Source organism: Phyllostomus discolor, chromosome 5 (assembly GCF_004126475.2).
Source record: "Phyllostomus discolor isolate MPI-MPIP mPhyDis1 chromosome 5, mPhyDis1.pri.v3, whole genome shotgun sequence".
NCBI lineage: Eukaryota > Metazoa > Chordata > Mammalia > Chiroptera > Phyllostomidae > Phyllostomus > Phyllostomus discolor.
In genome coordinates this window covers 92,745,048-92,761,223 of record NC_040907.2, presented here as the reverse complement: position 1 = coordinate 92,761,223, position 16,176 = coordinate 92,745,048, and the positions used below count along the sequence as shown (strand labels likewise).

Genomic DNA, 16,176 nt, shown 5'->3' with positions numbered 1-16,176 from the left:
AGTAAATTTAGCAAATATCTTCCCTTCGTGGACTTTACTGTCCATAATGTGCCTTCCCCTTGTGACCTCAAGGCTGTAGGACTTGTCATCAAATCTTCCCAGAGGATGTAATGTTAAAAATATTCCAAATCATAAATATGCTAAAAGACTGATAGAGATTATTTTTTTAATCTACACTTATTTCCAGAGAGAAGAGAAGGGAGGGAGAAAGAAAGGGAGAGAAACATCTATGTGTAACAGAAACATTGATTGCTTGTCTCCTACTTGCTGCCAATGGGAACCTGGCCCACAATCCAGGCATGTAAGTGCTCGCATCCAGTGAGCCACACCAGCCAGGGCTGACAGAGATTATTTTTAAACACACAAATGAGTCAACAGGCAGAATGCGTCTAATCTTCTAAGGTTTCTATGCAACGAATAATTCAGTAGTATGCAGTATATTCTGTCCCAAAATATTATAAAATAGATCCTATATTTTTATATTACACATTTTCAGAATATAACTAGTCAAAAAACAAGGCTCAGATAAACATCTTACCTTCTTTGGTCACCGAGTCTGTTGTTCAGGTAATTAAGAAACAGTCTACTGTCCTTCAAAGCAAATAATGCAAACACTTAAATAAACCATCAAGATGTCTTAAATAGTACTATCCTCACCAGCATGTTAGAAGCCAGTGTAATAACATGTTAACTAAAACAATACTTTATGTCAGAAGAGGAGGCCCCAGACATTATGTTCTAGAAGGAATCCCTGAGCCAGGAGATTTTCAGCTGAGGAATGTGTAGATCTCTCAAAGTTCCATGCACAATTATGTATCCCTTGGTTAGAAAAGTAGCAATAGAAACTGCATCTTACTGATGAGGTAGATTACAATATTTGACTAACCCACTGGGCATCCATCTCCCTAACATCTGCCCAGCACAAGCCAACCACAAACCCATAAAACTTACACATCACCTGCCATTTTCCTTATCCAGAACATTCTACATGCTGCTTCTTGGATTTCCCCTCCCAGTATATGCTCTAATAATGAAGAATATTTTTAGAGCTCTCCTATCCTACAGCTATTATGAAGGTAAATTTGTTGCCTCCAGAATTCAAAAGCCAAGAAGAGACTGATCCAGGCTTTTGCCAGCGAGGACTAGCTTTTGATAGTATTGAGTCCTGCATTCTGTGTCTATACCGAGCACTAAATAGACAACAGGAATGTGAGCCTTCAGATGAAAGCAGTTCAATTAGGAAGTTGATAGCTCTGGAGTGAGGGGTATGATTTGAAAAACAAGATAATTACTTTTGTCCTATTTTCACCAAATTTCCACGCAGATGAGGGAGTGACACGGGGGAGAAAAAAACATGCCTGGCACTTCCTTTTTCTCTCATTTAATTCTCTAAATGTTGAGGTTGGTTTTATTTTCATTTTATAGATGAGGACACTTGGGTTTTACAAGTAAATTGCCAAAATGCAAACATCAAAATACATATAAATCAGGGAGGTGGACTCCCAGGGCTCATAGTCTTTACACTGAGAACAAACTGAATCCTAATTATTGCAGACCTGACAACAGGCTCAAAGTCAACTGTAATATATTTAATGATATTTAAAGGTTTGGATTTAATAGAATCCTAACTGCACAACTGTTTAAACCCAAGAACCTTTGTTCATTACTTTTTCCTAAGTGTCCAACCCTCATTTTCAGAACTTTTACAAAGAAAAGGGAAAACATTTTAGCTATTGAAGATGAAGGTGAGTATGAAACAAAGCCATAAGCTATTTTTGTGCTACTTGAGGAGACAATCACAGTGAACCCAGGTTCATGGGACACACTGAAAATCATTGGCCCTCTAAAGTGTCCCAACACAAACACCCTGTGTTATACCACTAGAGTACAGGGTGCCTCCCGTTATTGCATTGGCTGCTCTCTGCAAGGCTGAAACTCACTTTCTTTTCTCCTCCAACTCTACCCACCCTTTGAGGTTCATTGAACAATTGTTCCCCCCACCCCATGACATTTTCTCTGCCTGGATCGATCAAATTCACATATAGTAACTTGTAAGTTACCTATAAAGAAGCCCCTATCTGTATCCACATATTTGACCCACAAAATATTTTATTTGTACTGTCCTCAAATTGTTTCACGTAGGTGGGAAACAGGAAGTTTAAAAATGGTAACTTAATTGCAGGTAAGGAAAAAACCCTCCCCTAAGCACAGGAAATTACTGAGAGGATGCTTAGTAAATATAGACTAAACAGAATTTTGAGGACCAGGAACCGCACCGTCTCAAATTCTTGATCCTTAATTTTTTTGAAAGCTTCAGCAATAACGTCATCTTCAAACCACTGATGGACAAGGTCATCTCTTGATGTTTTAGTTGTCAGTCTGCACAATGCTTCAGAAAGAGCAACCTGCTGACCATAATCTAGAGATTAAAAATACAGACAATTCTGGGCACAAAGCAAAGGAAAAAATGAGTTCCAGAGATTGGCATGACTTAAAGAAATTCCACTTTAAAAGACTAGTATTGTGTCTTATTAGCAGCAAGATGTATCTTGGAGTAGTTATAGTTATTTAAATTCAACATTTAAAGAAACATTAGGAGAATATCTAAACAGTATGTCAGCATATAATAAATGATATCTCCATATTTTATATTTTATATATATATTAAAACATTCATCAGAAGCAGCTCATCAAATAGCCTTTCAAAAGTATTTCTTTTTTTTTTAAGATTTTATTTATTTTTAGAGAGGGAAGGGAGGGAGAAAGAGAGAGAGAAACATCAATGTGCAGTTTCTGGGGGCCATGGCCTGCAATCCCGGCATGTGCCCTGACTGGGAATTGAACCTGCGATGCTTTGGTTCGCAGCCCGCGCTCAATCCACTGAGCTATGCCAGCCAGGGCAAAAGTATTTCTACTGCAAAGATTAAATCTCCACATCAATTGTGGCATTTCACAGCACAAATGCAAAAACTACATATATCAACATGTTTAAATCTTAATTTTAAGGACAAAAATAAAGTCTCAGCTGGATGGGTACAACAGAATGAAATTTATAAAATGCTTTTAGAATCTGCAAAATAATCATGTATATTGCTTTTGAATACACAGTGAAAATGTAGAGTAATATACTTAGGAATGAAAACCAAATCCAAGTCAAGGACTACCCCTACCAGTAGAGAGGGGACTGAGATCAGGGTCATGGGCACAGATTTAGTTTTAAAAACTAACCAAATGTAGCTAAATGATAAAATTTGACTACATTCATTGGTAAGTAAATAAGTAGTCATCAATTATTTTTTATGGTTTTCAGCATGCTGAAATTTCTTACAATAAATCAAAAACAAATCTTAATTCCTATTTCCAGTTTGGCCATAATTTATTTCCCATAGTTCCAAAATGCTCATAAAACCCTAATGCCCAATATTTAATATTTTTATATTTAAAATTCTAAACATTTCTTACCACCCACAGTCAAAATTGTCCTTGAGAGATCTTTCCTGAAAAACATTTAGATAAACTGCATGTTACTGAAATCAACCTTAATAGGGAAACTTCACTATATTCGCATTAAAATTTTAAACCAACATGTATATTTTTAAAGTTATTTATTTCAAATTCAGCATCAGCACGTTTTCAATGTCAAAAATAGATTTTAATGAAAAATTTTTCTCGTTTGTATGTTAATGACTTAAATGTTTTGTTTTATTTTGTTTTGTTTTATTCAAAAAAAGCTACAGTTCTACTCCTCCCTCTGTAAAGAGAATTCAATTTGATGGCCTTTGAGGATTCAGCCAAAGTTAAGAGCCTAGAATTTTGTAATCACTTCACCAGCCTTGTTGGAATGTGTGCCCCTTTTTTACATAGTTTAATATCAGGAAGAAATATTAACAATAAGTGCAGAAAAATATTAACAATAGGTACAGTAAGCTTTTCTAACTTATTTTAAAAAGTAAGTTATTACATTACTGTAACAGAGACTCCTTTTTTGTATGCAGAGTGTCTTCAACTTACAATTCTTTGATTTAAGATTTTTCAACTTCACAATGATGGAAAATGATACACATAATAAATTATATGAGATATTCAACACTTTATCATAAAGTAAGCTTTGTGTTAGATAATTGTGCCCAACTTTAGACTAACATAAGTGTGCTAAGCATGTTTAAGGTAGGCTAGGCTAAGCTATGATGTTTAGTAGGTTAGATATATTCACTGCATTTTTTACTTAAAATATATTCAATTACCATGGGTTTAATGGGACATAACCCCATTGCAAGTCAAGGAGCATCTGTGTTTGTTTAACAATTTTAATTAAATGCTAACAAATGTGATGTAGATCTTTTTTAATGTTTGAAATAACTCTCATTTTAACACATTTGTTAAGAAATCTTAACAAATCTTGTAGTAGTTCAGTTTCTCATAATAAACGATTGATTTGTTACTGCTAAGTAGAAGCCTTAAAACAGCACCACTGAGAGTTCTGCTTAATTTTATACTTGCACATTTTACCTGAAGTCTAGAATATTCCAGACTTGCTAGAACACACAAGCAATAAGGTAAGACCATAGGATTAGACTGACACTTAGAAAATTCCAGTCAGCTATTCTCCAAGTCTAAATACACTAAGAATCATGATTTTGCTAATGTATTCAATATTAGCAATAAATTATTCAATAATTTATTTCAATAAAATATTCAATAAATATTTTTTAGGAAAAATTCAGTGCAAAAAACTGAATCCTCCACAGACTCGTTAAGTGGACAAATATGACAGCAATGAGCCCCATGCTCACCAGTCCCGTCTCAGGCCTACACTATGGTAAACCTGGTCACCTGTCCTCACCCGGTCATGGCTGCGTATCCTATGAATCATTGGGTGCTACAACAGTGTCATCAGTGTGTGTTGGTGGTTAGCTCACAGTCATGGTTTTTGGTTCAAATTTCAAAATAGGGTGCTTGTTTTCTTCTTTCTATCTTCACAGATAACAACTCTGCCTCCAAATTTCAATTTCCCAAAACGACATAGTTGTGACTGGGGCACCAAAACACAAAAACACCAATCACTTGGGCCCTGGCCAGTGTGGCTCAGTTGGTTGGGGCATCATCCTGTACACTGAAAAGATTGTAGGTTTGATTCCCAGTCAGTGCATGTACCTAGTTTGCAGGTTTGATCCCCAGGTTGGGGAGCCTATAAGAGGCAACCAATCGATGTTTGTCTCTCACATTGATGTTTTCCTCTCTCTTTCTTACTCTCCCCCCCCCATTTCCTCTATCTCTAAAAACAATTAAAAAGTCCTTAAGTGAGGATTTTAAAAAAATCTATCACTTGAAAAGCAACACAAATTCCATCCATGCAACTATGGTATAGCTAATAGTTGGTAACCTCTGGCTATTTGATCTCTGCCAGGTAATGTGTGAATCATTTTCAGTGGATTGCCTGATTTAACTGGTACATACCTATCAATCAGGTATATTTAATGTTGGCTTTGTTTCACAGGCAAGCAAACTGAGACACAGTGAGCTTAATACTGTGCTCTAAATAGTACAATGAACATAAAAGGCAAAACCAGGGTCTGACGCCAAGCAGTTTACCAGCAGGATTTGTACTCAACATTCCCCCATAAATAACTAATTTAGTTCACACTAACAGTGAAAAATTAATCTATAGTCCGAGGAAGCTTTTTATCTCACAAACTTGATGGAAAAAAAGCCAAAAAGTCATAGTGCTAAAAAGGGGAGCTTAGCAAAGTCTGGCTTTTTTCCTGGGTCCTTCTTCATTGTTTAGCATAAGAAAACGAGGACAGCATTTCCTGAAGGAAGGAATGTCGCAATCAGGCCTAAGGAGAACAGAGACTGAGGCAGCGCAATCAAAGAGATTTTGCCTTTGCATCATCACTCAGTTAAGTACAAGGTCACTTACATAAGCTGACACACTCCTTCTGACGAGGGGAGTTGTTTTCTCTCCTCCCGAGGTACAGCACGCAAAAGGCTGTTCAAAGTCTTCAAAGCCTGGTCAGAGTTGAAGAAAGGGATTCAAGGGAAAGAAACAAACAGGGACAGTGCACAGCCTTCTCCCAGGTTTCTACAGCAACAGTTTTCTGTTTTGTTATTTGCTACTCACCTCTTGTTGAATCAAACGATTTACCATCTTTTCTGTCACCAGAAATCCTAAGGTAAACATGAAGGAACCCAACATCTGAATTTTCCCTGAAAGTATAATTTTAAAACAATCAAAGTAATGCTAGAAAGAATACGGAAATGTCTCCTACACAGCAGGAACAGGCTAAGACTGGAAAAGGCATGAGAGCAGTAAACATTTCAGAAGTTACATAGTTAGGGCAAGAGACAACTGGCAGCCTGCTTCGAGGCCGAGAAACCACCAGGCCACAGCACCCTTGCACTGCATAGATGCCACCAAGGAAAGTAAGAACAGTGTGTGCTGAGTGTGCTGTTTGATGGCCACAGCTCAAACAAAGCTTTTCTGCCTAGACTGAGCCACATGCAAAGCGCAACTCCTCACGCAGTGTCCCGCTGTTTCTTACATTCATGTGTTTCATAAAAATTAAAATTTTATAAGGTCTTATACTAACAGAAGCAGGAATTTTTTTAAAGTGTTGGCCTTTATTAAATAACATAATCACAGAAACTTGAAAACCTATGTGGTAATTTTTATGCTTATTAAATGAACTATTATTTTGATTTTATTTGAGCATATTATATTAAGATATGAAATGACACCAGTAGCGTACATTGCAAAAACTTATACTTGGATCATAGTATTATTTTGACAGGCTCAGATGTACTGTTTTGACATATGAATCATTCATCACATTTCATACACTTTTAAACCCCCATGTAACTCATGAAACTATAGGAACCCAAGCCAGAAAGTAGAAATTTAAAAGATCCCTGTTCAGTCCCAAAGCAGCCAAATTAATACTACTTGATAATCTCTAGTAGTATTAATACTAGAAACCAGGTATCTGGCTAGGGGCTGTGGCAACAATTTGCGTGTCAGTATAAAACTGGACGGAAAGATTCTAACAGAACCCAGATTGATAGCAGGGGATCCTAAAGATACTTATGCAGCCTATTAGCAAATATCAGCCATCATTAGACTTTTCCATTTAAAGGGTAATAAAGAAAAAACTAATGAACATTGCCCAATGAAAAAAGAAAGAGAAGCAGATTAAGTCAAGTGGTAGCAGAAAAATAACTTTGGAAAATATGCTTATTTCAGGAAACAAAATTTTTTGAGGCATCTGATTTATCATCTCAAATCTCAATAGAACATGAATTCTATGGAATAAAAAAATAGATATGCAAGAAAAGGTAACCATCTAAGATGAATATAGAGAATACAACTGTAAATGAGAAAGAAATATATAATATGAAAATTAAAGCCATTCTAGATATTTCAATTTGAGGGAATTTAATACAGGAAATTAATTATAAAGATAATTTTTAAAAGCTGTGAAGCCAAACTGGAAACACTGATGTGGTCGAGCAATTAACATCATTAACAAAATGACCAGGCCCCTCCCAGTGTGTCACCCCTCCCCCAAAGTCACTTGGACAAAGTAGTATTATCAGACCCCAGGAATCAAGGTCACCTAGCAAAAGCTGTAACACAAATGGGCCAGAGCCACAGAGACTATGCAGTCACTCCTGGAAATGGCACCTCCATAGAACAGAGAGGGAGAAATGCCTTTTTTGCTCCTTGCTGCTTCTGATTTCCTTCTATTGGCTAATCCTAGCAGGCAGCCAGTTGATAAGAAAACCTAGAAAAAACAGTTCTCTGTAATAGAAAGTAGAGTGAGAGAAAGAGTGGATATATGCTTTGGCAGAGACAAATCACCACCACCCAGAACTTTCAAGGAAGCAAAGATGTGATAGCAGAATTCAAGACTGTACTGGAAGTAATGAGAACAGAATTAAAGTGATGACTTCTAAGAAAAATTTAGGAACTGTTCTCAAAATACATGGGGAAAAATGACAGAAACTGATGCATGTGAAGACAGAAAAGATGTAACAAATGAATAATAACCTCAAATAGAGGCTAGAATAGAAGGAGTAACTGTACTGAGGGGAACCCCCCCCCAAAATGGAATTATTTTCTGGAGGTGGGGGCCTTGTAGTACAGGCTTCCTCCAATAGGTGAGTATTCTAGGAACCCATCTCTATCAGTGTACCAGCTGGTGTTGTTGTGAGAGGCTGCATTTGGCATCAATGAATGTTTTTGAAGACTCTTTCAATGTGTTTTCCCATGTCATGATGGGTAATTTACAAGCACACCTGCTTATACCATGCTGAGTATTTAGCAGTTTCTTACCAAAAAAGGCATGACCCCCATGCTCCACCCTCCCTACTCACTGAATCTCACCCCAGAGACATTTTTTTGTTTCCCTGGATGAAAAGGTCCTCAAAGAGAAACACTTTGCTAACATGAAGAGGTGGAAAAAACCCACAGAAGCACTAAAAGGCATAAAAATCAACAAGTTCAAAAACTGTTTTGAGCAGTGGAAAAACGTAAGTGTTCTGCATCTGAATAGGTGTATTGCATCAAATGGAGAGTACGCTGAAGGTAAGAGAAGATTAAATATGTAAGAATAAATACACAATTTTCTATAAATAAATTCCATTTGGGGGGATCCCCTCTTGTAAAGGACTTTCTGCTGCCTCCCATCACCCTTCCCCCTCCTTTTACATAGCTGCCATGCTATGGGGTGGGACACATTGGCTTAAGTTATGCTGGGATATCATTTCATCTTCTCATAGTGATTGGCTCATTTAGCGGTGGGGCATCCAATTAGAGCAAAGCTATGGCTTTCTTTTGATGATTGAGAAAAAAGAAATTTTCTTCCCTCCTGGATGTGAAGCAGAAAGCACAAAGTTCTGGTTACTGGCCACCACCTAACAACCAGCAAGGGACACCAACTGAAGAGCGAATACAAGGAAGGCAGAATTGAAAGAACTACAGTGCATGTAGCACAGCCACAACCGAAGTGCTCCTGGAACTACCTACCTCTGGCCTTGTTAGCTCCTGTGCCTATAAGCACCTTTATCGTAAGACTATGTGAACTAGATACTACTCTGTTACATAGATGGAAAATACTTTACCTCTGTGGTTTTCAACTAGAGGTGATTTTTGCCCCCTCCTCCACCCAAGGGGCACTTAGCAATTTCTGGAGACTTTTTTTTTTTGCTTATCACAACTGCAGAAGTGGGAAGAACTGCTATTAGCATCTGAGTAAAGGCTAGGAAGGCTGCTAAACATCCTAAATGTACAGTAAACCAACCCCCTCCCAAAATTATCTGGCCCTAAAGGTCAACAGTGTCAAAGTTGAGAAACCTGACTCTAACTCATACAATTATCAAAGAATAAAATTCTCCAAGCTAAGTAAGATCTGACTTTGAAGTAGCTCAGCACAAACCACCTAAAACAAACGTGTGCCCACACTTCCAGCACTTAATATTAGAAGACAATGAAACAAGAGTTTTGAAGGGAAGAAACTGCAAAGCAAGAGTTATAGTGTATAAAAACCACAAAGACTTTATTAAATGATAAAAAGCTCTGACCATGACCAACCTACACACCCCAATAACACTATTCCAAAGATAATATTGCGTTGGAGATAAAGCACAACAAAGAACTCAAGACTGAGGACATCATGATATAAACAGGTTGGTAGTGACCCCTACGCAATTATTGTAAATAGACCTGCAACACAAGGCAAAGAGCAAATCCTGTTTACAAAGATATATACCTAATCCAGGCCTAAAACCCCCGATTAAATTAATCTGGGTAAAAGATGGAGAAGGAATAAAAACATGTTGAATTCCTTGTTATGTAATATAAAGAAAAAATAAGGTGCTATCATTTTGATGTTAATAATTAAATTAAGAGTAACTACCAGTATAATACAACTCAAACATAAGCCATTCAAATCACTACAGAGAAGCAAATTGTGAAAGAAAATAGAATCCATATAGTAAAGCACAAAACAAAGGAATCATAAAATGGAATACATCTAAAGATGACATAAATCTTGGTGGAAAAAGGAATACTAATTCCATCAATGACAAGAAGAGATGGAAAAGTCAGTGAAAACATCTTTGTACTTCAAAGAAAGATATTAGCTCTCAACTCTGTGGAGCCTGGACATAATGCCATCCATGCAAAACGACTGTCAGAGCCACATGTGAAAATCTGACTTGTTCAGAGAGGTCAGCCACCCTAAGGTGGCCAGGGTGGGCTCCAACCAGAAACTGTCATTGCTATGCTGTTCCCCCTCCGAATTAATAGGTTGAAGCCCTAACCTCAATGTGATGGTATTTGAAATGGGCTCCTTTGAAAAGGTGATTAGGGATAGATGCAATCATGAGGGTAGGGTATTCATGATGAGATTAGTATCTTTATATAAGATGAGATACCAGCCCTGGCTGGTGTGGCTCTGTGGACTGAGCACCAGCCTGCAAACCAACAGGTTGCCTGTTCGATTCCCAGTCAGGGCACATGCCTAGCTTGTGGGCCAGGTCTCCAGTTGGGTGAATGTGAGAGGTAAGAGATCAATATATCTTTCACTCATTGATGTTTTTCTCCCTCTCTGCTTCCCTACCCCCCTCTTTCAAAGTAAATAAACAAAATCTTTAAAAAACACTTATAAAAAGATGAGATACCAGAGAGTTGGCTTGCTCTTTGCCATGTGCCATGTGAGGACATAGCAAGAAGGTAGCCATCTGCAAGCCAGAAAGAGGGTTTTCACCAGAACCCAACAGGCTGGCACCCCAATCTCAGATTTCCAACCTCCAGAAGTGTGAGAAAATAAATTCCTGCTGCTTAAGCCACTGAGCCTTTGCTATTTTGCTATGGCAGCCCAAGCTGACTAATACAGTCATCTAGAACAGTGCTGCTTCCATTCGGGGCAATGGAGTTAGTGTGCAGACAGGACTCTCTAAGTGGACTGAACAATGACAGTAGACTGAATAGATCTCTCTCATATGTATTTTTCTCAAATATGCAGTGGTCTATATTGCTGCAATTAATATAAGACAAGTTTATTTTTAAATGTTACAAAAATCAAAATAGTTTTTAACCATTGTGTATTTTATTAATCAATTTTAGAGACATTAACTATCACTTATGAAGGTCACAAGAAATTTACTTGGAAGTATTTGGATCCACCTACTAAGAATAGGAGGGCCTTTAAAAAAATCAACTAAGCACCATGTACATGTAAGTTTCTAGCACTGAATTTCCTCAATTATGAGGTAACATCCATTGTAGAATGTAATGTCAATTTAATAACAGCTTCTCAAGAGACAAATAAGACAAACAATAGGAAGAGGACATACCCAATTTAAGATGACATCAATTTCTGAATGTTCCAATATTTTTGAATCCATAGTATAATTCAAGATATCAAATTACCTTTAACTTGAGTACATGGAACAGAATCAGCAATCTAACTACTGAGTATTCTAAAAATTTGCCTTTTAGACTCTTGAAAGACAAAGAAGGCATCTGAATCAGCTCCAGGTTAAATCAGTAACAGCTCAGCCTTTGCTGCTTGGAATGACAAAGATGGCTCTCCGTGCCAGAACGGAGCAGGGTAGCCAATCACAATTGGAGCGGCTAAATTAAGACGGACCTCAGGCAAAGTATGAGGTCCGTCTCAACATACTTTACAACAAAATTCAGCTCAACATCACAATATGAATACCATAGGTGGTCAATAAATCCAAACAATAATTAAACCCACTTTACTTTTACATGTCACATAGACAAATATTCTCTCTGTACCAGAATAGTCTGTTAATGAAAAGTAAATAGTCAATTAGTGGTTAGTAATACACTTACCTTTACTACTCCTCCTGGAAATAATCTAATAAAAAAAAGAAAAAGTAAGGCTTGCATAATTTTTAAAAAGTATTGTAAACTATAATGTTTACAATACTTGATGCTGATATTTCTCTAGCAGGCAGGAGTTGACTTTAAATACAGCAGAAAAAAATTTAGAGAAATTCTATGTGAACTTCAATCACTTTATTAAAATCGGCATATCATTATCAAGTGAATAATAATATATTGGATTGGCATGTATGAGAATAAAACATCTCATCTTTTTATAATATTGGTTATCTTATTGCTTGTTTCTATTTCATATAATATTCTAATAATAAAATATGGGAGTTTTGTAGTAAAACCCAATCTTAGAAAAATCCAAGTTTTAGAAATAATGCAGCCCTGGCTGGTGTAGCTCAGTGGATTGAGCACAGGCTGCAAAACAAAGTGTCGCAGGTTTGATTCCCAGTCAGGGTACTTGCCTGGGTTGCAGGCCATGACCCCCAGCACCCGCACACTGATGTTTCTCTCTCTCTCTTTCTCTTTCTCCCTCCCTTCCCTCTCTAAAAGTAAATAAATAAAATCTTTTTTAAAAAAAGAAATAATGCAAAGATTCCTGCAAATTACCAATGGTATCTGTTCAGGGAAGCGTCCACCCCATCCTTACCAGTGCTGCATCAAAGAAGTCCTCTGTAACATTCATCAGGGATGTGTCTGAAGCGAGATCTTCCATGGTCAGAAATCCTACTGTTCTTTCAAACCAGGTAACCATGTACACAAGAGAAGAAACACAGATGAAACCCCCATGACTGCATAACTACTCCCTATTCGGTAACATTTCATAAGATAATTCTTTAACTAGAGAAAAATAATTTTAAAGACCTCTTTCCATTCCATCACCAAATTCAATTAGGCCTGGCTCTGAGGCCTCCATCTAGAACACTCCAGAATGTAATCATACTGCTACAGAGTTGCAATAAGTAAATTCTCAGACACCAGCAAGAATGGTTTGTTTACATTTGGCCAGGAAGCAAGGCTAGAGAGCCACATAAAGGGGCTAGTGAGGAAGGGTGAGGACAAAAATTAGGCTCCCAACACAGAAGTTCCTGTCCTCTGGGAAGGTGTAGAAAGACAAGCTGTTAAAGGAGATGTAGAATGTGGAACGTGCTCCAAAAGTGCATGTAGTACAGTAAATATTCCAATGTCTCACTACCTTTCTTTTGCCAAAAGTAGCAAAAGCTACTTGAAAATTTTTCCTTTCCATAAGGACATATATCTTTAAGCTCATATTAAGTTGCTAACATTGCTATGATTTAAAATAAACTTCCATAAATCCTCCTACAACATATGTATTCAATAAATCAAAGGCCATCTTTGGACCAGTGCTGCTGAGAATGGTCACTCTTAATAGAAAAAGGAAAAAGAGGAAAAAATTCTGCATGCATAGTTAAAAATTATCACTTGAACACAAAGTTCATAACATGAGTTCATGGTGATCCACTCTTATCAGGAGCAGAGCCTTGGACACTGTTCAATTTGGAGCTAAGAATACAAGGCACTCCGGCTAAAGACCACGAACAAATCAATCAGCTCTCACCCTTGGCGGCACCTTGGGAGAACCCCCAGGAGCTATGGAACACCCTCATGCCTAGGACCCATGCGGACTCAGTAAATCAGAATCTCTGCTGATGTACCTGGGTAGTGCTTGTTAAAGTCCTCCAGGTGATTCTAATGCACAGCAGGATGGAGCCACTACTAGCTTCCAAGTAATGGTTCTTTTATCTCAAATCAGACAAATATTTGTATTAGACTGAATGATCATTCACTTCTGAAGCAAACTTTTTTCCAACAGACAGAGGAAAGAAATGTACCTCTATACAGCAGAACTCACTGCTAAGGTGACAGTTTCTGTTCCCTATATTCATACTCAAAATTTTATGATTTTTAAATGCATTTTTGCCACCATTCTATTTATTCCTCCAAATCCTATTCCCTTTCCAGCCCACCAAAATATATTGGTTGAGCAGAGATACAAAGAATGGGGGAAATGCCACATTATTTGATGAAGGCTTGGGACCAGGAAGTCACTCCTGAACCCATTTATATGCTATGGTCATACATGGTCTAACAGATAAAACCAACTGCCCCACTGCACAACCAACAGCTGTGTTGTTACCAGAGGACCAGATAAATAGTTATTTACAGATGCAGTAGCTACTACTCATTATGTATATGGTATACGACAAGTTAATGCTCCTGGATCTTTGGGTACAGGACTAAATGCATTCCTTTCTGTAGGAAATTCTTACTCTGTGGCAAGTTAACACCCAGCACATTTTCTATTGGTTGCAAACACAACTGGATTTACAAGTACAGAATCTAATATCCCATCCACTTTGATATTAGTCTCTTCTTCTTGGCCAAAACTTACATGAAACAACAGCACTTGCTTTCTTTTTTTCTTTTTTTAATTTATTTAATTGTTGTTCAAGTACAGTTTTTTGTCTTTTACTCCCATTCCAGCCCACCCCCCCAGCCCTCCCCACCTCTAGCCCTTCCCACCTCCCTCCCATTTCCACTCCCAGCTAGATGTTGTCCATGTGTCTTTTATACTTGTTCCTGTAAACCCTTCCCCTTTTCCCCTGAATCTTCCTCCCCCCTCCCCTCTCCCCGCTAGTCACTGTCAGCACTTGCGTTAAATGTATCTAAATTATGGTTACGAAATTTCCATCATTAATTAGAATGTCAATGGAATATAGAAATTTCTATGATTTCAAAACTCCAGTGGAAAGCTGATCTGACACTTTAAACCTTTGGGAGGGTATTCTTAAATCAAAATGGGAAATGCTGGTTGGGGCAGATGGCAACTCATCCCCCCAATAATCAGCTTAAGGTTCCAAGGTACCCCTGGGAAGTCCTGCTCCATTTCCTTTGAAATTTGATTTTTCTCTTCTCTACTTCCTGTTACTTGCATAAGTGTGTATCAGGGAGTTAGGGGAGACTAAACGCAAAATGAAACATACAGTTTGTATACTAAGCACTTGAGCACTACTTGAGCACTTAGTTTCCCCCCCACCCCCTCTCAACCCTGAGAAGACTTAGGGAAAGTCTGGTGTTTATTCTTTCTTCCCTGGAGAGGCAGCTGCCCAGAGGCGTTTTTGGGTTAAAAAAAAAAAAAAAAGACAGAAACAAATCTCCTTGACACAACCAGATCTTAAAACATTTGAGGTAGTAGAGTCCAAGGAGTAAATCAAAGACGTCACTACCAGTCAGATCACCCTTCTGCCCCTCTACCTCCTCCCATCTTCTCCCCAACAAATAAATCATCTCAGGACTGAAAAATCTCATCATGTAAAGGGAACTGCAGCCAGAGTTTTTGCAAACTCTGCTGGGTCCAGATGCCATTATAGAGGTACTCGTAATATTACCTACTAGTTAATTAAAAGGCAGAACAGAATTTCATAATTGGGGTGACTTAGAATAAATAAAAAATGTTTGCCATTTGTTTTTTCAGCTTGAACTGGGATTTTAGAAAGTTGGAAAAGTGGGCTGTGGCAAGGGGAAGTATTTGATAATTTAGGTCCAATCTTGTTATTAATGTGTATTAAAATACTTATAGAGCCTTTGCAGGGGTTGCAGGGAGAAGTGTGGAATGACTAGTCCACTACCTACTCATCCTATATTCCTAAGTCAAATTCACTAAAATAATAAAAACATGTGACTACTGCTTCCACTCGTCCAGGAGAGAAAGGGGCGGTGTCTGACTCCTGCTGTGCCTCCCAAAGTGTCCTGCCTGACACATACACCAGGAAACATATGCTGAACTCAATTTTTGACTGGATATGGGCAATAAACACTGTTACCAATTTCTTTTCCAATTTGATTTTAAAGGAACAGAAAATACCAAACTTACCTAGATTACTGAATCCTCTCTAGTTCTTTAAGTTACCCAAAGCCATACAAAATTAAAACATGACTTATCTTTGGGATCAGTCCCTGCTGAATTAACAAAGGCTCATCTTCTTTGAGGCCATCAATGAAGAACCGCTGAATACATTTCAGCAACAGTGAAACATACAGAAATTCACTTTTGTCCAGTCCCTACGTATGAGACCACACTAAGTTAAAAGTCTTACAATGAAAGTTGAGAGTAGATCTCAAGTGTTCTCATCACAAGGAAAAGAAGTTTATTTTTAAATTTTCTTTTTTTTGTACTATATGACAGATGTTAACTGAACTTATTGTGGCAATCATTTCACATCCATACATCAAATCTCTATGCTACACACCTTGAACTTACACAGTGCTATATGTTAATTACATCTCAACAA

General features: G+C 37.7%; 1 protein-coding gene across 1 annotated transcript in view; it reads right to left on the bottom strand.

The window, feature by feature from the left end:
* The window catches only part of SYCP2L (synaptonemal complex protein 2 like), a 69,849-nt gene that overhangs the window by 51,559 nt on the left and 2,114 nt on the right, over positions 1 to 16,176 (bottom strand). The window contains exons 3-10 of the mRNA XM_036027498.1: positions 15,827 to 15,946; positions 12,513 to 12,617; positions 11,861 to 11,885; positions 6,122 to 6,207; positions 5,921 to 6,009; positions 3,463 to 3,497; positions 2,277 to 2,419; positions 539 to 591 (exon numbers count right to left, since the gene is read on the bottom strand). Of these exons, the coding sequence (XP_035883391.1) occupies positions 539 to 591; positions 2,277 to 2,419; positions 3,463 to 3,497; positions 5,921 to 6,009; positions 6,122 to 6,207; positions 11,861 to 11,885; positions 12,513 to 12,617; positions 15,827 to 15,946 (656 nt within the window). The remainder of the gene's footprint in view (positions 1 to 538; positions 592 to 2,276; positions 2,420 to 3,462; positions 3,498 to 5,920; positions 6,010 to 6,121; positions 6,208 to 11,860; positions 11,886 to 12,512; positions 12,618 to 15,826; positions 15,947 to 16,176) is intronic.